Source organism: Lygodium microphyllum, chromosome 6, assembly GCF_053477565.2.
Source record: "Lygodium microphyllum isolate KBCC chromosome 6, Lygodium_microphyllum_v1.1.10, whole genome shotgun sequence".
Lineage (NCBI taxonomy): Eukaryota > Viridiplantae > Streptophyta > Polypodiopsida > Schizaeales > Lygodiaceae > Lygodium > Lygodium microphyllum.
The window spans coordinates 127,328,783-127,355,074 of NC_141140.1; the positions used below are offsets into that span (position 1 = coordinate 127,328,783).

General features: G+C 40.1%; 1 protein-coding gene across 4 annotated transcripts in view; it reads right to left on the reverse strand.

Moving 5' to 3' along the window:
- Positions 1–1,184: 1,184 nt before the first annotated feature.
- Positions 1,185–26,292, reverse strand: part of LOC148035105 (uncharacterized) — a 104,086-nt gene continuing 78,978 nt past the window's right edge. For 2 of the 4 annotated variants that reach the window (XM_087680069.1, XM_087680071.1), the window contains 10 exons: positions 4,938–5,110; positions 4,711–4,831; positions 4,564–4,616; positions 4,265–4,391; positions 3,533–3,678; positions 3,252–3,443; positions 2,930–3,162; positions 2,480–2,625; positions 1,937–2,043; positions 1,185–1,823 (listed from right to left, as the gene is read on the reverse strand). In XM_087680069.1, the coding sequence (XP_087536195.1) occupies positions 1,981–2,043; positions 2,480–2,625; positions 2,930–3,162; positions 3,252–3,443; positions 3,533–3,678; positions 4,265–4,391; positions 4,564–4,616; positions 4,711–4,831; positions 4,938–5,110 (1,254 nt within the window). In that variant the 3' untranslated portion in view covers positions 1,185–1,823; positions 1,937–1,980. Of the gene's footprint in view, positions 1,824–1,920; positions 2,044–2,479; positions 2,626–2,929; positions 3,163–3,251; positions 3,444–3,532; positions 3,679–4,264; positions 4,392–4,563; positions 4,617–4,710; positions 4,832–4,937; positions 5,111–26,292 lie in introns of all 4 variants that reach the window. The other 2 variants (XR_015691158.1, XM_087680070.1) reach the window with 2 other exon arrangements.

Below are 26,292 nucleotides of genomic sequence, written 5' to 3' on the forward strand. Positions count from 1 at the left end.
ACATGCTTTCAACACGATTCCAATCTTGTCTCCTTCTACAATACATCTTTGTAGTACTTCATCCTTGTAATTCTTGTATAGAGTGCCACCTAACAAGGTGTAGGAACTAATTCCAATAGAAGCTTCTTCTTCTCATGGTTGGAGATACTAGGGGGATATTGTTAAGTTGCTAAGAGGTTGGCTATGTCTACATACCATGGAGTTACAGTTTTGACTAGAAAGAGGGAGGCATCAAGGAGGTCTGGATCATCTTGCTCCTCGTCATTGCTGTGAGGGGATAGAATACCACCACTCTAAAGTATAGAAAAATACATCTCTAGATTTAGGATTGAAAATGTGCTTGATCACTATGCATACAAAGCTCCTCTTTTATAAACATTAGGCTATGCATGGCCTTTTCTACCATCTAAGATTTCTCTTAATTTAAGTGGCCCTTGAGGTTGAACCTTAAAACTGTGGACAGCTGGTGAAAAATAAAATTTGAAATTTAACTTCACTCCTAATTTTATGTGTGTTTATAGCTTCATATGAATGATAGCACTTTAAAAGCTCTTCATAAATGTTACACAAGATGGTGCAAAATCTGGACAAGTTTGTTATTGTTCTACAAAAAACAGGGGGGTGGGCTCTAATCACATATCAAGTTTCAACCACAATGTGTTGTGATTGAATGATAAAACGCTATATACTCTTATGCCTCTTCGTCTTGGAACAAGAGAAGATGCACCTAGCAAAGTGAGGCATAACACATACGCACTTTACAATGAAGCCTATCAAGTGAAGCTATCACCATGAATCCAAAGCTTATGGTTATGGGCTCCCTAGAACTCCAATGTGACTGTTGGATTGGCTTGCTTCAACGACTTAACGCAGACGACTACTTACACTTGATTCCAATTTTCAATCAATGCTTTATTTTAGTGTTGACAATGTGCTTTAAGAGCTCTAGCAATTGTGCTCTAGCTCTAGCTTTGAGAAGGGATGGTTGCAAAGTTTGATATGTGAATGAGGTGAAGTCACCACCGTGCAATAGTAGTAGTAGTAGTAGTAGTAGTAGGCCAACTTTGCTTTACTCATGATGCAATATTGCTCGCTCGCAAGTTGCTGCGCGATAGCTTTGCACATTCCTAGGGGGGTCCTTTGTGCAATCACTAACTTATTCTCATGAGCAAAGTTCTCTCAACTTTCAAGAGTAACGCTATCCATCTTCCCTTTATAGCAATAGCTATATCTTATGTAGTCCAATGCTTTTATGGCTCCCGCTTTCATGTTGAGGCTTGCATGGTAAAGATATTCATTTTAATGTTCCTTAGTGATCTTGTTATGAACCAACTCAACAAATACGGGTGATGGTTGGTCCCATCATCAAGAAATTTTCCATTGAGTACCTCAAGCTGTCAAACCTTTTTCCTAAGCTCTGTAGTAGAAAAGTGCAGCGCACAGTAACGTGCTTCAACGACCTATCTATTCCAGTGAAAGAGTTTGTTGGTCTCTGCAGGGTAAATGGGAAGGGGCCAGTGCTATGGCTGCTTAACCTGGCCTGTTCCGATGTGGCGTTTCAGTTATAATGGCCTTTGCAGCAACACATTGATCACAGCTTCAAAGAGTGCCACCCTTCCACAGTCGAGCAGCTGCAAGACTTCATGAATGTTTGAATTAGAAATCCCTGAGCACTTTGATGTCATTCCTCAGGTGTTTCTGAAAATTACGGATTGTCAAGCCTGTTTCTCAATTCATGACATCCATTTGGGATAGTGTTAGATCCAGGATTGGCCTGTCTGTTTAGGATGAGCAACAAAACGTCACTGTCGTCTGGTACTTACCTGTCAAAACAGCAGAAAGTAAGTCAGCCCTTTACCCTTCAAACACACCGATCTATGCATATTAATACGTGGGGAATTATAAAGATCCAGTACCCACAAGGTACATTCTTCACCTTCACAACCATCATCGCATTTATTTTGAGCTCTCCTATTCCCTTCAATATCGCATCGCAAGCATCGTTGCAGCATCTGTGGCGTTTTTATAGTACTCTATTTCTGACTGCAAGAGACAATATTGCATAGGTTAAATATTTGGTCTATCATCACTTTCTGTTAGCCACAACGTACTTAAGTATTGTAAACTTTAGAACTCTTTTTTTTAACGTTCACAACTCAGAGATGTGCACTTTCAGGGCTAGAACTCCCTTGTGCAAGTCACATGGATGTGTTGATGTATTGGAAATTAGGTTTGAACCAGTTTTGTCTGTTCAAAGTTTTATGCCCTTCTTCCAAGCGCACACATGCATTCATAGCAGTACGTGTGTGTAATGAATTTAAGTAATAAACTTCATGATGAAACATCCTCTGCTGCTGCTCATTGCAAATAGGCAACATCAACTTTTTAGTTTGTCACGAAGCTCAACCTTTTATCTCACACAGAAAAAGATATGGCAGACATTTTGAATGGGACTAAGAACATTAAAAAGAGAGCATACATGGCGAATTGCGATGATGGCATCTGTTAATGGTAGGCCTAGAAGTTGTCTGAGAACTTTATCATTCTCAAGGGCTGTTACAGATTGCTCAAGTGAAGTGGGCAACATTGGCACCTTTCCTTCTTCCAGCAAACTAGGGTCCACATCTGCCAGAAGACAAAAAAAAAACTCAATACTCTGCCTCAATCCAGGGCTTGTCAAAACTGTGTACTGCAGATGTGTCGGTAGCAGAAACCAATTATGTACACAGAATGTAAGTCCACCTCCATGAGAATTCTAGCATCCCAAGTTCCCACAGTTAGCTATATAAACAGGTTCCATTCCTCAATAAGACCCTCGTGCACACAACGAAACTTTTGAAGCAAGCAAGCAAGAAACTATCCAGTTTTTATATGATCTATTCAAGGACCAAGTTGACCACTAACAAACACATAAGAGTTAGTAATAAACCTATGGGTTCTGGAAGCGCCAAATGTGACCGTAAACCATCGAGGCCAGCAGCAAGAATAGCTGCCAGACCCAGATGAGGGTTCGCACAACCATCAAAACTCTTCAGCTCAAAGTTACTGACTAAGTTACTCTTTGTCCCTGGAGGACATGCAGCCCGTAAAGCAGCTTCTCTGTTTTCTCTTCCCCAGCAGTGATGTGCACCACTCCATGTTTGAGGCTTTATTCGATCGTAACTGCAGGAACACAAATACAGCATCGCAATCAAGGAAGCCTCCCAAAGAAGAAAAGCCAAATGCACTACCCTGTTAAAAATGATACTTACCTGTTTGGCAAAGGAGCTGTCAAAGCAAGAATGGAAGGAAGGTGATGAAAGACACCAGCCAAGAACTCTTGGCCTAATTTCGAAATTCCCAATCGATTATTGTCCTCCATATCAGCCATGAAAACGTTCTTGTCTCCTTGCCATATACTCAAATGTACATGAGATCCTGAACCAATATCATTAGGGAAAAACCTGGACAATCCAAACGCAAAACTCAGTGTTATTACCTGTAATCATTATATAGTTTTATGCTATTGAAGAAACAATATGTTCGGTCTTACTTGGGTAAGAACGTTGCTAGAAGCCCATGTTTTTGCAAAAGGGCCTTAACAGTCTCTCGAAGGAGCAGCACATCATCTGCAGCTCTTAAACATGATGAGTAGTGAAGTGCAATCTCAAACTGGCCGCCCCCTGCTTCTGCATGCAACTGTATGAATCACAAGATAAAGTTAAATATCAGTAACTCAACCGTGAAAAAATACAAGCATTGCAGTGGAAGATAACAGCTTTGCTTTCTTGAAGCATTATTTTGACACAACAGAGTTAATAAAACTAGCAGATTCAAGAAAACGATCGAATAGTGTGACTATATCCTCAACTCTCACTACAGATGGAACGGTCCTCCTCACCAGGTATTGGAGACAGGTCACTAGTTTCGGACATAAGATGGCAACTGTACTATTAAAGTCACGAGAATAAATGCTGTATTGAACCCAGTGCACAAATGCACGCTTTCTCCTGTCCTCAGGACGAATCTTGACAATGCTGTATTGACTTATACATTTAGGGAACTAATATGAGTCAGTTCTCATACTTAGAAGAAAGAATCTTAATGAAATCCTTGTTGAAAAAAAGAAACAATTCAAAGATTCAAGCTCAAGAGCATTACTAATAGCCAACTCTAAGACTCATGGCAGAAAGATGAACAGAATCAGTAAAAAGAACTTCAGTAGCTGAGTCCATGTCAATTTATGATGCATGCAGATGTAGTAGGATTCATGCTTTTTTGTCACCTGCTCAATTTTCAGCCCCATCAAGCCAAGAGCTTCCGAAATCTCCAGCATCATGCCAGAAGCAGCATCAAAGGCTGAAGATGAGCAGTATGGAGTGGAGTCCAAGCCCACCCACTTATCACTGCCCCTGCTCAAATTATTAGGTCCTAGGTGAGATAACTATCTGATTATACATCAACAAATTTATCAGTTCTCATACTTGAGATAGCCAACTGAAGTCCTGCTCATTATTATGTCTTAGGTGTGACAGTTCAAAAGAAAATAAGAGAAGGCATCGTCAATAAGCTTCTTATACCTACTTTGCACTTGGCTTTAGGATGTAAAATTCTTTCTCAAAGCCAGCCTTCAACACCTACAATCAGCAGACCATTGTTGGAAACTATTAGGTATATCAAATCTTGTGACCATAAGAAATCAAGCAGAAACTCTAATGATTTTTGACTTACCAGTCCAAATTCCTCCAGTAAGACATCAGAAAGACGTTTCAGAGTGGATCTTGGACAATATTCCCATGGAGTCCATGGAGTTGAATGCATATCAACAAGAACTAACTCTTCTTCAAGTGACCTGCATGCATAAATATTAAAAGAGCGCAACACAGTTAAGGTGACATCCTCTGATGCTAAGTCCAAATTCTTATGAGCAGAGTCTATGTCTTAAAAAATGCTGATACCATGGCAATACAAGTTGAGTTGCAATGTCAGGCATAAGCCTGATTTCTCCAACAGCAGTGAGGCCACTTCCTTCAGCAGGACCATCAGTATGTGAGGACATCCCCATGCAGCACATTGTCAGACCCACACCATGGCCCTTTATGATGCTTTCATATCGTTCTTTGGGGACAACCTAATTATTTTGAACTTTTAAAATCATTCTCAATGTTATTGTATCACGTGAAACAAGCAAGGAAAAAAGTATTCGAAATATACATTCCATATGCTTGAAGATGTCAGTGATGGAGCTACAGTTTCCTTCTGCCTTTTTCTATTCTGAACTTAATCAGGCTAGAAGAATCAATGCCTAGCACAATTATTGAAATTAGCAAGACAAATCTTCATCATAAGACAACAAGAACACTATTTATGTAGTGAAAACTGATGGCAAGTTGACAGACAGTTTGCAGAGAAATGTCACCGCAAAGAGTTGGGGTAAGAACGGTTAAGACTCAAGAGATGGTGGATAGCTGATACATGTATATACGAGCATGCATTATGGACACAAACAAGATCTCAATCAAACTGAAACAATCAAAATTGAATTGGATCACACATTTGCCAGATGTTGACGGCTGATATTAGGATGTACATCCACACATTAAACACACACCATAGTTGATGGGAAGTCCAAAAACGGAAACAGCAACAGAAAATTTTGAGGGGGAAACAAAAATGCCACATCATCAAGAAAGGGGATAAAAGGGAGGGAAGGGGATTCATTCTTAGACCATTATCACAGTGGTGGCTTTTGTTGGGCAAATCATGATTGCTACAATGAGAGTAGAGTACAATCTATTTACTTCACATTCCAATATCTATTTTGTGTGGAAGGGAAGGTTGAGAGAGAGAGAGATGTGTTACAGTCTATTGTGACACTGTCAAGGACTGGAGTGCCTATTAACTTTAGAGAGAGAGAAGTGGAGAGAATAAGAAGGAGAGAGCTTGATCTAGTGTGGCTGAGTTTTAACTTCAAAGATAAATGGCAGCATAATATTCATCATGGAACGTGTAAAGGCTTTGTGGCCATATTTGCACCCATTTTCAAAAACTGCATGCCCACACTCTGGGCAAGGGTTGGGCATTCATCATTGGGTGTGTAACCAGCCTCGGAGTAGGGTTCACCACTCATTATGGATGGTGGCTTCTCTTCGGACTATTGCAAGACTTAGCCATGTTTCTCTTAGCCTCATCTCCATCCTTAGTACGATAGGTCTCTTTCAGTTAGATATAGTCAAATTCAAGCAAATGGACTTTTCAAATCTACATTGGATTAGATAACATTTGCTTGACACTTTGTGCTTTTACACTCTATTGTGTACTTCACGACAAGGTGTTGTCTGCAAATGTAGTACAAACTCAGCTCTTGTAAGTCTTTATGGCCTTCTACATATGTTAATTTCTTCTTCTTCCTCCTCCTCTTTATCTTGTAAAGAAATGCTTGTCTATGGAATACAAACACAATTGCACGAAAAACACATGGACTAATAAAGAAAAACAGTTAGGGTTAGGGTTAACACACAAACAATGAATACAAAAGATGAAAGAAATCTCAATAATGAATGAATAGATACAATGCTCAATGCAGCAAACACACTATGCAAGGTGAAAACTAACCCCCAAATTCTCATGTCTTGAGGAACATGGTAGAGAGTATGAGCAAAAGAGTGTTGTACTTTGACGGATCCCAAACATAGCAAACAACCTCCGAAGGTATCAAACAGCCACAAATGCAGCTCAGGAAGACTAGATCAATGATTGACGAGCAACAAGCAATGGAATTCTGTTGAAGAAGAGCAGGCAACAGCTGTAGCACCAAAAGCTGAGAGAATGGAGAGGAAGCTGGAGAGAGACAAGTTTCAGATTTTCATCGCCAAATTTGGCTGAAATTTGATGCTGCCCTCTTGTGAATGATTGACTTACTGCAGCCCACTATCAACAACAGCCCCACGTGCAATCACTTGCCCTTGTGGATCCCAAACTAATTGTCACCTACCCTATAGACAGCTAGTATATATCAGGTATTAAATTATACAACTTTTGCCTTTGACACCCCTGTCATCTCAGCTTCCTTGGTCCATCGTAATTCACATTTGCACATTTGATTAACAACTTAATCAAATAGCAAGCAAAGTATCAAAATTTCATGTCCTTGTGACATGATGCCTAGTCAAGAAGGCCTCAAATTCATGCAATATCTATGATTCATCATACAGATTTCATTTCACTGATATAAGATACATTTATACTTCTGATGAAGAATTTCAAGTCATTGGTGAAAGTTTATAGCTTTCTAAAAAGATAAGTTCCTATGTTATTAAAGATCAATTTCTTTTGATAAAGAAGTTGTATGTCACAAAAGATTTCAGACCTAAAGTAATGTAAGAATATCATGTTGCTCCCTACATAGCTCGTTGCAGTATTTTGGCCACAACCCAAGAGCTTCAAGTGTATTTCTTCCCACCAAGCCTTCAAAGAGATATTCATCAATTTGTTAAAGAATATATTGTGTTGAAAGATAATTTTTGATCGCCAAAATCTTGCAAAACTTTTGCAGCCATTACCAATTCTAAGCCAACCTTGGGAAAGCATTTCAATGGATTTCATCTTTGGCTTACCAAAATTAGCAAATGGCAATGATGACATGTGAGTACTATTGCCACGAAGCCAACCAACAATGGAAAAAGTATTTGCCTTTGGTAGAATATGCCTATAACAGCATTGTTCATACTTCAAGTAGAGCACCCTTTGGAATCATGTATGGTATACCACTCTTATTACCTATTCTCAAAACAAATGAGATATTTCATGCTGATGAGTTCATGCGTAATATGGATATAGCTTTTGCCCAAGTCAAACAAGCTATTCAAAGATTCAAGAAAAACAAGAGAAAGCAACAAGAATAACCATAGAAGATACTTTGTTTTTCAAGGAGAAAAGTAGATGTGTCTGAAATAATAAAGCTTGGCTAAGAAAGTCTAACAAGCCATTATCGAAAATCACTAAGGTAGTAGCAAAAAATTATGGGCATTTCAAGTTAGTTAAATAATTAATGATGTTTGTTACAGCTAATAACTTTCAAAGCGTTGGAGATCCACAATGCTTTTCATATTCATTTTTTAAAGCCTTACAAAGGATCTCCACCATTGGAACATGTAGCAAAAGAATCCACTTGAAGTAGATGAATTGAAAGAGATACTTCAACCAGAACAAATAGTCTTTCATACAATCACGAAACAACTTCAAAAAGTCTTTGTTGAAATTTACATTTTATTCTCATTTATTTTCTAAATGGATGCCAGAAGAGTATTTCAAAGATTATCTCAAAATACTTATAGCTTATGAAGAAGTTGTAAGATCAGAAGTACTTACAAGTAACAACTTGAGGATAAAATAGATTCAAGAGGGAGAGAATATAACCTTTATGCATCAACTATTATCAAGTTTAATACTTATGGACCATGAAATGTGATTTATTTGAGTATCTCAACATATGGTTTAATGCTCAACTTTCATTTAAGAATGGCCAAATGTGATTTATTTAGGTATCTCAACATATGGTTTAATGCTCAACTTTCATTTAAGGATGGCCATGGGCCAGAATACCCTATAGTTACATTTGGTTCGTCATGGACAAGATGCCCAAGAGGAACAAAAAAGTTTAGTCAAGTGATCAAATACACAAAAAAGGCCAAATGACTAAGACTTTTTCCACTCAGGTGATCAAATTGACTAGAAGCCCACATAATGAGTGGTTTTAAAAGGAAAAACCAAATGTTCATGATCAAAGCAACAAACCATGTATTGGTGAACCTATATAGTAAAGCTCTCTATAAACCAAATTTGGCAACTCTGAAAATTTGAAAGGTTACTAGTTTTAAAAGTTACTCCAATGGAAATTCAGAAGATAGATAGAGAGAACCCCTTTATAGGATTTTCTTGAAACGAACTATGGGAACAAAGTGTTGGAACCATATACAACAAGGATTTACGGAAAATTTAAAAATTAGGATTTTAAAACCCTAATTTGTGCATATATCTGGCAATTAGCTGATTTCATTATCTTATGCTTAGAAACTGCTTCTCGAATGAGTATTAGATAGGAGTGTACAAAGCATGTGACTAAAATTTCAGTATTAAAACTTCTGGAATTGAAGAGAGAGACCTCTAATATATAGGTGTGAGACTTAGGTGCTCAAAAGTGAAAACTGGGGGAAAATGTTTGTTGAAAATGACAAGTGCTAAGCAAAATGACAACTGTGGGGATACTTATCACTTTCAAAACAACATGTCCTATTCTAGATGCCACATGTCAACTTTCTAAAGAAAGAAGCTTCCAAACCTTGTACTTGAAAAATATCTCAATTGGTTGAGAATTTGAAATAAGACAAAATCATTCCTTTGCAAAATTCCGAAGCCTTTTAGAGCTGTCCATCATTGAGAAGCGAAGGTACTAGCTCCCTAATGAGCATCAAGTAATACTATGAAGCCTTGCTTTGCTGAACCTGACTGAGCCTGATCCAAAGGCAGCTCTAATTTGAAAGCATCAAGATAAAGCTGCAACAATTGAGGATGGTCTTTGGCCAACCATTGCAGTCTTTGACCATAGATTCCCATATGCAGTCTTTGACCAACCATTGCATGAAAAATGATGCCACCACCTAAGTATCCTTGTTATCCCATGTTTGCATTTGTGTGAATACCTTACTACCCATATTCCCATGGATTGGCACTACCAAGTTGGCTGTGCATTTGTACTTGTCCCACGAGTACTAACTGTTTGTACTCATCACCAACTCCCAATGGAGGCTTAGGCATTCCCTTCTATTCTTTTGGATGTCCAGAAGCTCTAGAAGCTGTATTATTCTCTTTGCCTTTGCTATCCTTCTTTGGGGCATTCAAGAATTGAGTAAACTGAGGATCCTTTGCCAATTCAACAAAGAGGTTTGTTGCTGTCCTCATCCCATCTTTGAAACTATAACCAAATTCTTCACCCTCTTGCTGGTCATCAATATCTTGAGGCATGGAAGTCCCTACATTTGGGTCATTTCCTACATTTTCAGCTAGATATTCATGCTAAGAAGCTTGTCCAAGATCATACACTGCATGTCATCCTTCAGCACATGAATGACCAAACTGAGATTCATCATTACTGCTTGATCCTATATCACTATGTTTAGAGTCAAGATATACTCACTGTAATTAGCAATTGAGTACAATTTCATCAATAATGCAAAGCTTCTGACTTGGAATTAGGTGCCTCGAGCCCACCAATTCAAAGGATTTAATGGTATCTTGGTAATGGAACCATGAAACCCGTCTTCCTTCTGTGGAGGGGTGGTAACAACCTGACTATAACTTAGTTATAGCAAGCAATGATTAATAAAATGCTAACACAGTCTTCCTTCCATGGAGAGGTGGTAACAACCTTATTGTAGCTTAATTACAGTAAGAAATAATTAATAGAATGCTAAAACACAAACATTTACCAATCAATCTTGGACATTGGACACCTTCTTGGCCCCAAAACTTGCACCCATTTCGGTATTTCTTTATCTTTAATTCATAGTTGCATTCGTACTACATACAGACTAGTTCATTCCGTATGGTTCATACCGTACTTTACAATATGTATCCGTACCAATTCGTACCAAAAAACAGGTTATCTTTGTCCTATGAAAACTAGGCCACGTAATATCTTCAAACTCCCAAGCCTTATGTTTATTATCATAATTTCAAGCCTCTCTCTCTCTCTCCCAACTTCCAAGATGAATATGCAATTCCAAGCGTATCTCTCTCTCTCTCTCTCTCTCTCTCTCTCTCTCTCTCTCACTCTCACACACACACACACACACACACACACACACACAAAAAGAATGAAAAGCCTCTTTGTCCATCCACCCTACACTTTGCTTTGTTGTCTGATGTATGATGTATTACGTATACACTCCCATTTATCTTCTAGTAGCACATTACGCATGTTGCGCATGAGGTTTTGTCTTATTACCCTCACATATCCATCCTATTAACTCAAGTGACATTGCTATGTTAGCTCTAAACATGTGTTCTTGTCAGAGAGAGAACTAGGGAGAGAGAAAGAGGAGAGAGAAAGACTGCAGAGAGAGAAAAACTGCAGAGAGAGAAAGAGAGAATAAGAGTGACGAGGAGAGAGAAAGACTAGATTTAGAGAGAGAAAGACATGAAAGATGAAGAAGCCATGGAAGCTGTAAGCAAGAAGAGAGAGAAAGATTGTAAATGTATTGATTTGTCAAAAGATGTGAAAAATTACTTCTTCTCTCCTTATATACCAATGTCTGTGTGACATGGCATATTATTAACATTCTAACTATTCCCAACTTCTTACAATCCATCCCTTCCCAAAAGTTTTTGTCCTAAAAAACAAACCTAGAAAGAGCTAAAGAAGAGATGGATAGAACAGAGTACTACTCTGTTTTACAGCTTTACAAATGGGAAATGAATGAAGAATTATCATTACAAGGGCTGAATTTGAAGAACCGAAAGAGGACCCAACTATATACATGATTTGAAGAACTTCAGAAGCAAATGGAGCCATAGAATCTTCAACAAATAGTTCCAGAAGAAAGTAGACAGCTTGCTGAATAAACAGTCCCTGCTGGACCAAATCTGCCATAACTTTTGATAGAAATGTCCAAATGAGATGTACCACGTATCAAAACGAAGCTCTTGAAGAGTACTTTAAGCTTATGTAGATAGCTTAATTCTGAAAATGAGGTATGATAAAAACTGTTCTAAAACAGCGTGCTGTCCTGAACCAGTCTACATCAATACTAGCTCCATAAGCAATAGGATTCAGCCACCAATGTATCCCTCAAGTATGGATACTCATCCAATATTGAATCAGGTCTCCAAGAAGCCTCTTCAGAGGGTAAACCTCTCCATTTAATCAAATATTCCACAATGGAACGTGATCGAAGCTTCTTTTCACGCTTACCTATAATAGCCTCTGGGATGTACTGAACAAGACCATCTTCATCAATAGGTGGCAGCTCATCAACTATATCCACCGGATCACCATAATAGGGCTTGAGCTGACTAACATGGAAGACGTTATGAATCTTTGTAGCAGAGGGAAGCTCTAGTCTGTATGCCAAATCTCCAATTCGCTTAAGGATCCTGTAAGGGCCATAAAATCTGTGGGCAAGCTTATTACTGGATCCATCTTTCAATGTAGAGTACTTGGATTTGGGCACCTTCAACAAAATCAGCTCTCCTTCCTGAAACTCTAAAGGCCTCCTCTTCTCATCAGCATACATCTTCATCTGATCTTGAGCCTTCCTTAGATTCACCTTGCATTGCTGAAGAAGGGTCTGCATTCTTTCCAACTCTTCCTTCCCATGAGGGTTGATCTTTTCATTAAAAATGACTGTGGGTAAGGGCACCTTGTAACCATACAAAGCCTCAAAGTGTGAAACTCCTATGCTCGCATGAGTGGAATTGTTATAAGCAAACTCAGCCAGGTGTAACCAAGAATCCCATGAGGTTTGGACATCATAGCAAAAATGGCGAAGATAAGTCTCCAACCATTTACTAACTCTCTCTGTCTGTCCATCAGTTTGGGGATAATAAGCCGTAGATGGAGCCAACTTAGTACCCATAGATGTAAATACCGCTTGCCAAAAGTTACTCATAAACTTTGAGTCCCTATCATGGACAATCACCTGCGGTAATCCATGTAATCTGAAAACATGCTCCATAAACTGATTGGCCACTTGAGAAGCAGTAAACTGAATTTTTGTTGGGATAAAATGAGCTGCTTCGGTGAGTCTGTCAACCACTACATAAATACTATTCCATCCCTTCTTGGTAGTAGGTAAGCCAGTGATAAAGTCCATAGTAATATGAGTCCATTTACCCGTAGGAATAGGCAATGGCTGCAACAAACCTCCTGGCTTATGGGTGCTATCCTTATTTTGCTGACAAGGCATACACTTCATAACGAAGTCCTTGACATCTTTCCACAGTCCTTTCCAATAAAAGCTCTTGCTGATCTTATCATAAGTCTTGAAAACTCCCAAATGTCCAGCTAAAGGCGAAGAATGTAACTCCTCCATAATTTTCCGCTTGAAAGAAGAAGTAGAGGGAATAACAATCTTGCCCTTCCACCAGATAAGACCATTTTTAAGCTGGTAATGCGAGTTTTCTTCCATAAGACCTTGCTGTAATTTTTGAAAGATTTGGCTGAATTCCTCATCTAAGAGATATACCTCTTGTAGCTCTTCAATCCAATCACTATGTAGTTCTGTTATGGCTAACACTTTGCAGGCCCACATACGAGAAAGAGAATCAGCCACTATGTTATCTTTGCCCCTTGTATGAGTGATGTCAAAGTCATAATTTTGTAATGTTGCTACCCATCGTCGTTGCTTTGGAGTGAGATTTGACTGAGTAAGGAAATACTTGAGTACCCGATGATCACTATGTACTCTAAATCGGCTACCATATAAGTAATGGTGCCATTTCTTGATTGCATGCAGGATAGCCAACATTTCCTAGTCATAAACATTCATGGCCATCTCCTTATCTGTAAGCTTACGGCTTTCAAATGCAATTACTCCATGCTCCTGAAGCAAAACAGCCCCAATGCCACAGCCACTAGCATCACACTGTATAGTAAACTCTTTGGAGAAATCCGAACATACAAGGATAGGAGCAGAAGTAAGTAATTCCTTTAACTGGTTGAAGCTGCTGTCTGCAAGAGCATCCCAAAAGAAAGCCTCTTTCTTCAACCTGTCAGTTAAAGGGGCTGCAATTGCCGCATAATGCTTTATAAATCTGCGATAAAATGAAGATAGACCAAGAAATCCTCTAAGAGAGGTAGTAGTAGTAGGCATTGACCAATCTTTTATGCATTGCACCTTCTTGGGATCAGTCTGTATTCCTTTTCACTAACTATATATCCCAAGTATTCCACTTCAGTCTGCATGAAAGAACACTTCTTCTCCTTCGCAAAAAGCCTATGATGTCTCAACACATCAAAAACCTTCCTCATATGTGACAAATGATCCTGCAAAGTCTTGCTATAGATCAAAATGTCGTCAAAGAACACCAGGACAAACTAAAAGAGGAAAGGTTGCAGAATCTTATTCATCAGGCTTTGAAAGATAGCTGGAGCGTTTGTAAGCCCGAATGGCATCACCAAGAAATGGTAGAGCCCACGATCAGTCCTAAAAGCAGTCTTGACTTCATCACCCTCTCTCATGCGAATCTGATGATACCCTGATCTCAAATCAATCTTCGTGAAGAATTGAGCCCCCTTAAGCTCATCAAGCAAATCATCAATCCTGGGTATAGGATACATGTTCTTCACTGTTATCTTATTGAGATCCCTGTAGTCAATGTACATTCTAAAAGATCCATCTTTCTTTTTGACTAACAGGACTGGGGATGCATAAGGTGAAGAACTTGGTTCAATGAATCCCATTTCAAGAAGCTCTTTGATTTGCTTGGCTACTTCCTCTCGTTCACATTTTGATAGTCCGTAAGGTGTCTTATTGATTGTCTTTGAGTTGGGTTCCAAATCAATGGGGTGATCCACCTGTAAATACCCTGTAAATAACCTGTAAATTCCATGTTTTACCCTGTTTCAGCCCTGTAGGTACTTGAGTCGTTGGAAAGTCTTCAATCTTCAATCCTCCACTCGCTGTACCTGTGTGAGGGATAAAACGGCATGACAAGCTCCCTACACGGGCTCCGAATCACCGGGAGGTGGGCAAAGTTCCCCCCGGGTCGGTTGGTTGCACCCCTTCGGGATCTTCGATAGTGAGGGAGGGTCACCTCTCTTTTGTCCCACTATCTCCCCCGGCATCCACCTTTTTCCTCGGTGGGAATATCAACATGGCAGAGGCTAGTGTGCTAAGCAATCAGCATGATATGCAGTTCAAAAATATCCATTCAGCCTTTCATGAGATGCAATTGATTGAGATAAGAAAACTTGAGATAGGAGAAGGGTTTTACCTATGCAATTCAGTGACTCACTGATTGCTAGTACTTACCCTTTTACAATTATCCAATTTAGGCAAAAGAGAATCAACCAATCAATTGGATTAGAGTAAACAAAGGCACCAATCAATGTATTCAGTCAATAAGATTCAAGTGTTATGCTGAAATCTCAGATTGAGGCCTTTAATTCACTGATTGAAGCTAATATGCATTAGGCAAGCATTGCATTCATGAATAGATGAATTCAAGCAAAGGTTGGCTGAGAATTTGATGAAAATGTTCAATTCTTTAATCTCTCAGTCAAATGGCTTAAGCTCAGCAATTGGATTAATGAGAGAGATTAAAAATTGAAGAGAAATACCTTGACATGGCTGAAAATGACTTGCCAAATGCTTGTTAGGGCTTCCGGTTGTCCAATGTTAGCAAAATAATCCATAAGGCTTGCTTATCTAATGGTTGAGACCAATCTTGAAGCTTCAAATGCTTGAAATTGAAGCATTAAACCCGTTTCCCCTAAATTTTTGCTCCATAGAAGCTCTTGATTCTCAATCTTTAGCCATCCCGTGCTTAATCCTTGCAATTTGTTGAAGAATCCTTGCTGAAATGATTCCACGGGCCAAAAGGATGAAGAATCTTCAAGAAATTATCAAGAAATGGAAGCTTGGGCTGAAGCTTTCATGGCTGCCCATGGACTGTTCACCTAGGGTTCAAGAGAAGCTGAGGAATCATGAATGGAGCTGAATCTTCCCTTCTTACTGAAGATTTCTCTTGCCAAGGATCAGGAAGAATGTCAAGAGCTAGAGATGAAGCAGGCTGAGCAGGGGCAGGGCTGGAATCAGCCTGAAAATTGCGCCGCAATTTTCGGGGCTGCTTCTGGCCTGAATGCTGGCTCAATCTTGAGCAATCTAGTGCTCAACCTAAAGCTCTTGCTGAGTAGGATCTATTCCAAGTGGTTTTTGGTCAAGAAGATCAAAGGTGAAAGAGATATGAACAGATCTTGGAGCTGAACTTCCATGGAACCTGCAGGAATTTCCAGGAAAGGGGAAAGAGAAACCCCTCTTTTCAAAGTAACCACAGTTTGTTCTCAAACTAAGCCCGGTTAACCATCTTTTACCCTAGTTACCTTCAATTTTGCATAAAACTTGGTGACGTCCAGCCATTTAAGCCTTTACCCGCCATATCTGACCTTGGATATCTCCAGATGTAGTCATTTGCTGACTGTAGTTGTCCTGCAGCACTCCACTAGTCACTGTCTTGTACCATTTTTGTCTGAAATTGGTTTTGAAATAGGAAAATGGGACTGAAATTAGGAGAAAATAATGGATCCAAGATTGAAGCTCTGATACCACTTGTCAGAGAGAGAACTAGGGAGAGAGAAAGAGGAGAGAGAAAGACTGCAGAGGAGAGGGAAAAACTGCAGAGAGAGAGAATAAGAGTGACGAGGAGAGAGAAAGACTAGATTTAGAGAGAGAAAGACATGAAAGATGAAGAAGCCATGGAAGCTGTAAGCAAGAAGAGAGAGAAAGATTGTAAATGTATTGATTTGTCAAAAGATGTGAAAAATTACAACTTCTCTCCTTATATACCAATGTCTGTGTGACATGGCATATTATTAGCATTCTAACTATTCCCAACTTCTTACAGTTCTATTGTCTGTAATCCAAAATAACCAAGTTTTTTTTTCGTACTAATATCATACCGTACCTTATAAAATCCTAAGGTACCAATTAGTACCGAATTTATCGTACCTATACCATATTGTACTTTTCGTACCTGACAACCCTACTTAAAATACCATTGAATTCGAATACAATGGGGTTCCTTCAATCCCCTTCGCAATCCAAAAACCCCCTGCTATCAATAATGATCAGCAAGTCTTTAAATTGGTTGCCATTACCAATTATTTTCCTCTCTCTAGCACCTTTCAAACCTGCATTTACACCTCCTGCTGCTAGTCAACTAGTTGTTGCTTTGTCCAGTAGGTGCATTCATCAATACACCCCTCCTCTAGCTATCAACCTGCTATTTACAGCTCCTTTGCACAATTTTCAGCTTCCGATCGGCGGTACACTACTGTGTTTACCAGATTTCAAACATAGAGCCAAACCGGTTCACCCCCAAGCCTGGGAGCTAGCATTGTACCGCATCCCAAGAGTAAGCATCCCATACCACCAACCTATACTGTCCCAGTCTACACAAATGTCGAAAAATGAGTCTAAGGTCACATAGTAGTGATCACACAATGGCGTGCACAATAGCACCTTGAGTCCTATAAATAGTACTTCATTCCCTAACCCTAAGGTTCCCCTAGTGCATTCACATTAGGTCACTTTATGACCAATGATCACTGTGTGACTAACTAGTGACCACTATGACCAATGCTACTAGCGACCATCTAGATGTCCAAGGATGTAAAGATTAGAGGAAGGTCCGAAAGGTCCACCATCTCTTCTTGTGTCAAGGGCATAGTTAGCAACATGCCCTCCAATACAAGGTGGCTATGCTTGGGAGGCTCTACCAGTCATTTATGTGTTTTTCATGAGCTCTTCCCTTTAATGAATGGATTTTATAGATTCCCAAATATGTTTTTGGCATCTAGATACACATCATGTTTTGGGAAGACCTCTTTCTAGTGTAACTAACCACAAAAAGTGTACTTTTTTTGTGCCTTTTTAGTCATATTAAGATCATGGTCAATATTTAGCAGATCTAGATAGCTTTTGGTCATGTTGGGATCGTGAAAAGCTTTTGGCCAATCTTGATGAGATAATAGTACCCCATGATGGTATCTTTCACATGCATTATGGTTTTTAATTTTCTATCTTCGTGTTTGGAGAATATAAAACATGCTTTCCTTAAAGATGAAATCAGCATACATCAATTTGCATTGCGGAAACATGAACCTTAGGAGTTTTTGAAGAAAAGAAAAACATGGGAGTTCTTGGAGCTCAAATGCCTACCAATATAATTGTTGGAAAATGGCAGCTAGCTATGAAGAGAGAGAGGAGAGACAATGACAACAAGAGAGTGAGCTGAAGCAAAAAGAGAAGAGTGTACTTGCTAGAATGAAAGATAGACTGAAAATACAACTTATAACCAGCCTTCCACCAACTAACTAGAGTTAGGTTTATTTCACTCTAGAGCCTAGTGTCACTAATTTAAGTTTCTAAGACAATAGGTGTACACATCTTACATTGACACTTTAATAAGTGTCCACACCACACAAATTATATTGGGTGCTGCCCATAGAATCGGCAAATTCTAACACCCCCTACAATGCCAATGTGATGAAGTACAAGGATGATCAATCATCAAAGGGTAACAAGTTTAAGGACTTTCGAAAAGCCTCAAACTTCTCGCGTGATAGTGTCTTGGTGAAAATGTCTGCAACATTTTTCTGTGTAGATACATACATCAAGTTGATCTCTCCTACATAGCATCTCTCTCTAACATAATGGTAATGCACCTCTATGTGTTTCGTGCGAGTATGAAACACAGGATTTTGTGCTACTGCAATAGCACTCTTGACTATCAGAAAGAAAGGGTGTAGGACCCTCCAATGGTAAATGTAGATCAGCTAACAATCTGCGCAACCATACACATTCCACTGTTGCCGTGAAGGCTTCCCTATATTCAGCCTCACAAGACGAGGTAGCCACTGTAGGTTGTTTTTTGCTTAGCCATGAAATGCATGAACGGCCTAGAAAGAAACAGTGTCCACTAGTAGACTACCTAGTGTTTGCATCACCAGCCCAATCTAAATCATAGTAAGCCTGTAATTGCAAGTCTCCCCCCCCAGGAAATGATAATGCATGTGACTGAGTACCTTGCAAATATCTGAAAATCCGCTTAACATCTTGCCAATGTATGGTATGTGGGCTATGCATATACTTGCTCACTTGAGATGCTGCATACTGAATGTTAGGGCGTGTGTTGCAAAGATAAATAAGACAGCCAACAGTGGCTATAAATTGCAACATCAGACATCTCTTCACCATCATGCATAGACAACTTTAAGCCTAGCTCCATAGGAGTGCACATAGGTTTGCAATCTTGCATACTAAACCTATGTAATAGCTTATCCACATATTGTGACTGTGACATGATGATACCATGCTGATTTTGGGTGAATTGAATCCCCAAATAATAGTGTAGGCAGCCTATATCTGACATAGCAAATGCATATTTTAATTCAGCCTTAAACTCTGCAATTTTTTCTTCTGTAGGTCCAGTGAGCAACATGTCATCTACATAAAGAATGATAATCTTCAAGTCCCCCCCCTCATTCTTAATGTATAAAGTGGGAGCAATTGGACTATTTTTGAACCCTTTGCTAGCCAAATAAGCATCAATTTTGGAGTACCATGCATGAGGAGCCTGTTTGAGACCATAAAGAGTTTTATGCATCTTGCATACCATGTGCTCTTTCCCCTTAACCACAAACCCTGGAGGTTGTGACGCATAAACATCCTCATGCAAATCCCCATTCAAGAATGCTGTCTTAATGTACAACTAATGTACTTTCCAGCCATAATTTGCAACCATAGCAATCACACATCTCACCGTACTCATACGGGATGTAGGAGCAAACGTTTCTTCATAATCTATGCCCTTCTTCTATGCATAGCCCTTTGCTACCAACCGTGCTTTGTACCTGTCAATTGTACCATCAATCTTGTGTTTGAGTTTAAAAACCCATTTTGTGCCGATGGCCTTCTTGCCAGGTGGTAAATCCACAAGATCCCATGTAGAGTTAGTGGCAATAGAGTCTAAGTCATCTTGCATGGCCTGCATCCAATGTACATCTTGCTGAGCTTCGTCCAAGGAAGTAGGCTCATCATCATCCAATGGTGAGCTCATAAACACATGCTCATCACAATCATCTACTTCCGTAAAATCAATCAAATGTGTCCCCCCCCCCCCCTGCATCATTTGTTGCATTTCTGGCAGTCCTTCTAGTGCATTGAGGTATAGGAGCATCCATTTACTCTCCTGGAGAGTCTGCAACAGCCATCTTGGGACTGTTTTGGCTGCATTTACAGCAGCCCTTTCATGTTGTACTACTTCTTCCACTGCATGTGGCAAACCATCATCGATACCTTGCTGTTCAAAAGCATATGATGCAGCAACAGCTTGCTGTATTAAGTCTGTCCTGCCATTTACAACAGGCACGGACTCCAAAGTAAGTGGCAAAAGACCCTCAAAGACATCACCAATGTCATGGGTGGCTGGCATTTGAAACTGATCATATGAAAATGCAGCATTTTCAGCAAATAGGACATCCCTACTGACAAAGACTTTCTTCGTGCGTGGGTCGTACAAGCGATAGCCCTTGCTCTCTAAACTGTAGCCAATAAATATGCATTTTACAGCCTTGTCATCAAGCTTCCCACGAAGCTCTTTCGGAACATGTGCATAGGCTATACAACCAAACACCCGAAAGTAGTCTACTTTGGGTTTCTTGCCATGCCAAGCTTCGAACGGTATGATCGTCTTCAATGCCTTAGTGGGTGCACAATTCAACACATGATTTGCACACTGAAGGCCTTCTAGCCAAAATTTATGAGGTAGCCCCTTGCTTTTTAGCATACAACGAGTCATCTCCACAAGAGTCCAATTCTTCCTTTCACCAACACCATTTTGCTGAGGAGTCATTCTAACAATGGCTTGATACGTAATGCCATGATCAAGCAAATATGTCTCAAAAGCATGACACATGTACTCCCCCCTCCATCTGTGCAAAGTGTTTGCACTTTTAAGTGAGTTTTAGCTTTAAGCTTTGCAACAAGATGTTTGAAATGCATAAACACATCGGATTTTTCCTTTAGCCCATACACCCATGTATACCGAGAATAGTCATCAATAAATGTAACAAAGTACTGATGACCTCCAAGTGCACATGTACTCATGGGACCACAAATATCAGAGTGAAGAAGCCGCATTTTTCGGACAACACACAAGCACCACCCTTTTTGAAGGCAAACCTATGCATCTTGCCCAAAATACATTCCTCACGTGCATGAGGAGGTGGAATCTCCACTGGAGGCAATGCATCTACCATATGACACCTCTGAAGGGTCATCAAACTCCCAAAGCTCATGTGCCCATAGCGGGCGAGCCATAGCTCGGCATTTTGCATAGTGGGCGAAAGAATAGTGATTGCTAAAGCATCATGAGATTGTCTATCATATGTATCCAACAAAAATAGACCCTTATGTAGGGTGTCGGGCAGCCTAAGTACATAATTCATCTCTCTATCTCTAACAATGCATTTGTCATCCTCAAAGATGATGTGAAAGCCATGCTTATTAAAAGCAGAGATAGACAACAAGTTCTTTGTAATGCCAAGTACAAACAAGACATCTAGAAGCATGAAATCACAACCATTTGCAACAGTAATAGTGATTGTCCCAATGCCACATACATCATAACTGTTGTTGTTTGCACATGTAACACGCTTCCCAGTAGGGGTTGAATGCAAAGAGGTAAACAAACACTTCCTGGAAGTGATGTGCTTTAACGCCCCACTATCAAAATATTATGTTTGCTACATTTCAGCAGCATTAAATGCTGAATCAGTCATTGAACAATCATAACTGCATGTGAGAAACGCATAGTCCTCTATAAAGTTAGCCTAATTATCATCATCACTAAATTTGATCGCTGATGTTTCTTGGACAACCAAACCAGAGTTCTTTTTCTTCTCTTTGGCCAATCTCTTTCTGCATTCATCGATATAGTGACCAAGCTTCCTGCAATAATGGCATTTCCCCTTCTTTTTAGTCATTTCTGTGTCTTGGAAAACCTTATTTGATGGCCGTCTAGCATTAACCTTTTGCTGATTTTTTACATTTTCCTTGACTTTTCCTTTGCCTTTGAATTTGGAAAGCATAGCCACATCACCTGAACGCAATGCCACATTCTTCTGAGTTTGTTCCTCTTGCAGCAAGAGGCCTTCCAACTCCACAAATATAAGCGGTTACTGCCTCCCTCCTTCCCCCCCCCCAAAAGACAACATCAAAGAGGTGTGGAAACCAAGATATGACTCTAGAAGAGAGTTCAGTGTGATGTTTACCAATTCAACATCTTGAATGACCTCATCAACATTGAGTAGCTACTCACACAAATCCTGTATGTGAGTAAGATACTCTGTCATGCTATCACCTTCATCCATGGTCACATTGGCCAACTCTCTGCGGAGATAGGATATCCTGGCCTCATTGTGTGCTGCAAACATACGCTCAAGTACATCCCATGCTAATTTTGAGATCTTACAAGACCAAATGTGCGGAATAATTACCATTTTCACTAACAAGGCAATCAAAGAAAGTGCCTGTGCATCTTTTGAGTTTCATTTCCTCTGATCCTTAGCAAGAGAGAGAGGAGAGGCAATAGCAATAGCAACACCAATACCACCACGAGCAGCACCAGCAACCTATCCTCAAGGGTTACGCTGAGGTGTCTAAGGTGCAAGACCTCCTGGTCGCTGCAAATCACCTGTAACATAGTCCCAGAAGTCCTTCACCACAAGAAGGTTACGGACCATAAAACTCCACAGTGGGTAGTTTGAGCCATCAAGTTTGTTCTCCTGAGTGAGAACACCAAGGATGTTGCTCTGACCATTATTCCCTTGATGTGCCATGCTGTCAATGATAGACAAAAATCTACAGCCAAATACTTCAATGCTGAAGTATAGAGTATACTCCTCAGAGTACCAAAATCCCCCGTGGGATTAAGAAACAAGTACCAAACCATCACTCAAATGCCAAAGTGTGCACAATGCCACCCAAATCATCACACTCAGCCAATAAATTACAGAACTATACTGTTGTACCACACCCGCCTCAAAATGTGTGCCCACAAAAGTACAAAATACAACTTAATGCTGATTCTTACCAAAATTTACTAAATTTTTTCAAAATTCTTTGCTCAATCTGACTGTAACAGCAATTAAATGTTGTTGTATTACTTGTTACTTGCCTTGGAGTGTGTTGGCCAAAAGCCCCAAATTTCTTTCTAAAATTTCAAAGAAATTGAAAAAATTTGTACCTTATAGCTGGAATTTCTGTAAAAATGTCACCTCGGGATGCGTGTTAGCATTGAACAATAGCTGAAATCTACCTCATGATGCGTGCCGGATCCAAATTTTTGAAAAGCCCCAATTTTTCTTGAGCGAATGTGGAAGAAATTGCGCAATGTCTATGAGTTTGGTAACAATTTGCGCAAAGGGCCTCCAATCGAGCAAAAGCCCTAAATTTTTGGTGGGAATGTCCAAGAAATTGAGAAATTTCTTCAAATTGGTTATCAATTCAAATTTCGGGAGTAAAAATTGGCAAAAGCCTCAAATTTTTGGGCAACACTAGCTGAGATTTGAGAAGACATGGCTGAAATAGACTGGAAATTCCAAAAATTTTGAGAAAACCCCAAATCAGAAAATTAGGGTTTCTACACTTTTTAGGGTTTGCAGACATTGGCACGCAGAGCTGAAAACAGCAACAGCTCTTCCAAAACAGCAGTTCCTTGGGCTACGTGCGAGGCCGCGTGGGGGACTGCACGTTGGAGTGTGTGAAGGACTCCACGCAGGCTGAAAACAGCAGATCTGGAGCAGATGACTGAACTGGACAGATCTGGAGCAAATGGACAGATTTGGAGCTAATGGCTGAACTGGACAGATATGGAGTAGACAAGAGACGGCTCAGCTACAGCTCCTCCTCCACTTCAGCAACACCTCACAGCAGCTGAAAACTCTTCCTCGAGCTGAGAACCAAGCTGGCACCAATAGGGCCTTGGGCAGGATGGCATCGGCTGATGGTGGCTGAACAGAATCCGTGCGTACGAGCTGCTCTGATACCAAACGTTGGAAAATGGCAGCCAACTATGGAGAGAGAGAGGAGAGACAATGAGAGCAAGAGAGTGAGTTGAAGCAAAAAGAGAAGAGTGTACTTGCTTGAATGAAAGATAGAGTGAAAGTACAACTTATGTTTAGGTCAAGGGTTGACCTAACCAGCCTTCCACCAACTAACTAAAGTTAGGTTTATTTTACTCTAGAGCCTAGTGTCACTACTTTAAGTTTCTAAGACACTAGGTGTACACACCTTACATTGACACTTTAATAAGTGTCTACACCACACAAATTACATCGCGCATTGCCCATAGAATCGGCAAATTCCAACAATAATGACAAGCCCAATGCACTATAGAGCATCATTGGTGATTGCATTCATCCTTTCGCCATGATCTACCTCCCCTATTCTCTTTTCTTGTGTCTATACACTACCCATAGCTTTGGCCTTAGAGCTTTTATGTATACTTGAGCAAGCCAGTTGCATGTATCTTCACAAGTATGTTTGTCTTTTGCAAACTCAAGTATGAGTTGTGCTTGGATTTGTGGAAGGCTTTATCCACAAATTAGTCAAAGCTTTATCATAAGATAGCTCATAGTAATTTGTCAGCTCTTTCCTAGTGTTGGGTAGAGCTCAAAACCATGGGGCTTTGTCTTTGTGCTCTCTTTCCCACAACATTCCCCAACTCCTAGCCAGTATGAATCTAGGAAAGGCTAAAGTCACAATGTCAATGCATCAACTATTTGGGTCACCACTTTAACACCAAACATCAACTACCACGGTGATATAATTGAGCAAGTGTCCCCCCTATGTTTACCTTGGTTGAACAAGAACCCAGCACAATTGTGTTGCTGCCTCTTTTGCGTGAGCATGTAGAAGTGTGTGATAGGAAAGCACCAAACAAAAGGCATGAATGAGTTGTGTACGTATTGTCAACACATATGATGACAACAAAGATGAGGGCACATTAGAGAGACCTAGCACATGTGGAGACTACAAAGAAATGCAAATTTCCAACTCAGCCTAGTGCAGATGCCTCTATACATAGGGCCTAGGCAACCAATGTTATTACAGTGGGCAATCAATAATATGGCTAGTTGGCAAGTAACTCTAAGCAAAAGTGGTCAAAGAAGCCCAAGTAAGATGGAACACACCAAAGCTCCTAATGTTACCAGCTGATTCCATGATGGGGTTGGAAGCAAGAGATGGATACTCACGACACACTACTAATACTTTGCCTTAAATGCTAGATGTATGTGAAGGCCTAAACCTGAAGTACAAGTAAAGAACACCATCTTCAAAAAGATCCCATAGGGCAAGGTGGTCCCCTCTGCAGAGGTCATTAGGCTGATATTTGTACAAGTTTGTAACATTGCTACTCCAAGAGACTCCTGGTCCAAGGAGTAGTCACAAAGAAATCACATCACATAGACACCACTGATGCCTACAAACACTAGGAATGAAAACAAAGCCTCCAGACGAGAAATACAGGTCTCCAGCCATGCATTCTATCTAACAGTGTATGCTAGGAGGCAAAGGAAGGTGTCCTGCTCGTCTCCATCCTGGAGAAATCATCTTGCAGGATGGTGCCATGCTGTCTGGTGGAAGAGAAGGGAAACCCAGCAAGTCCGATCCCCTAAATTGTGCGATCGGTGACCCATGCACCACAACTAAATGCAGCTCCAAATAGCCTCATTGTGCTGTCAAGCATCTAAGCCAATTGCTATTCACACTTACTAGCTAATGCCACACATGTAAGAGGACAGACACCAACAGGGATGTCAATATATGGATGGATGCGGATGTAAAAACACCACTCCTGTGGCAACCATATCTGGATGTAGCAACCTGTAGTCAAAATGCAGCAGCAAGAGTATCATTTCTTTCCAGTCAAAAGATTCCACCTTCAGGTGCTTTAATACCATGTCAAAGTACGCCTGCCCAGAAGAAGACATGAAAGCAGTAAATTACATTGCATAGATATGAAACATGTGGCATGGAAGCTTTGATGGGGAGAACCAGCTCAAATGGAGAGTGGAGGAAGAAATCCTTCAACTGTCCTATGGTAGGATGTCTGTACATACAGGCAACCTCAGTTTCTAGAGTAAATGGTCACTGAATATAACTGCCATGGAAGTGGTCAAAACAGCACCAAGAACAAGTCAGAGATACTAATGTTTCCCACTGACTTGGTGAAGGGCTCACAAGAAAGAGATGGCTGTCCAAAAAATATCACTATTACAATGTTCTATGCTTAAATAGCACTCTGGGTATAAGTATCATTTTGATACACTAAATAAAATAGCTTCTAATTTTGAAAGATAATATTGCCTTCAAGAAATTGTGAATGGTTAGAGATGCATGGGTCAATCCTACACCTGAAGTATATACTATGGCATTCAATATGAACAAGTGTTCACTAAACCTTCAAGGACGTCCAAACAGCACCTCACACAAGAAAAATCATTATGTTCTAATGTTCTTGAATACC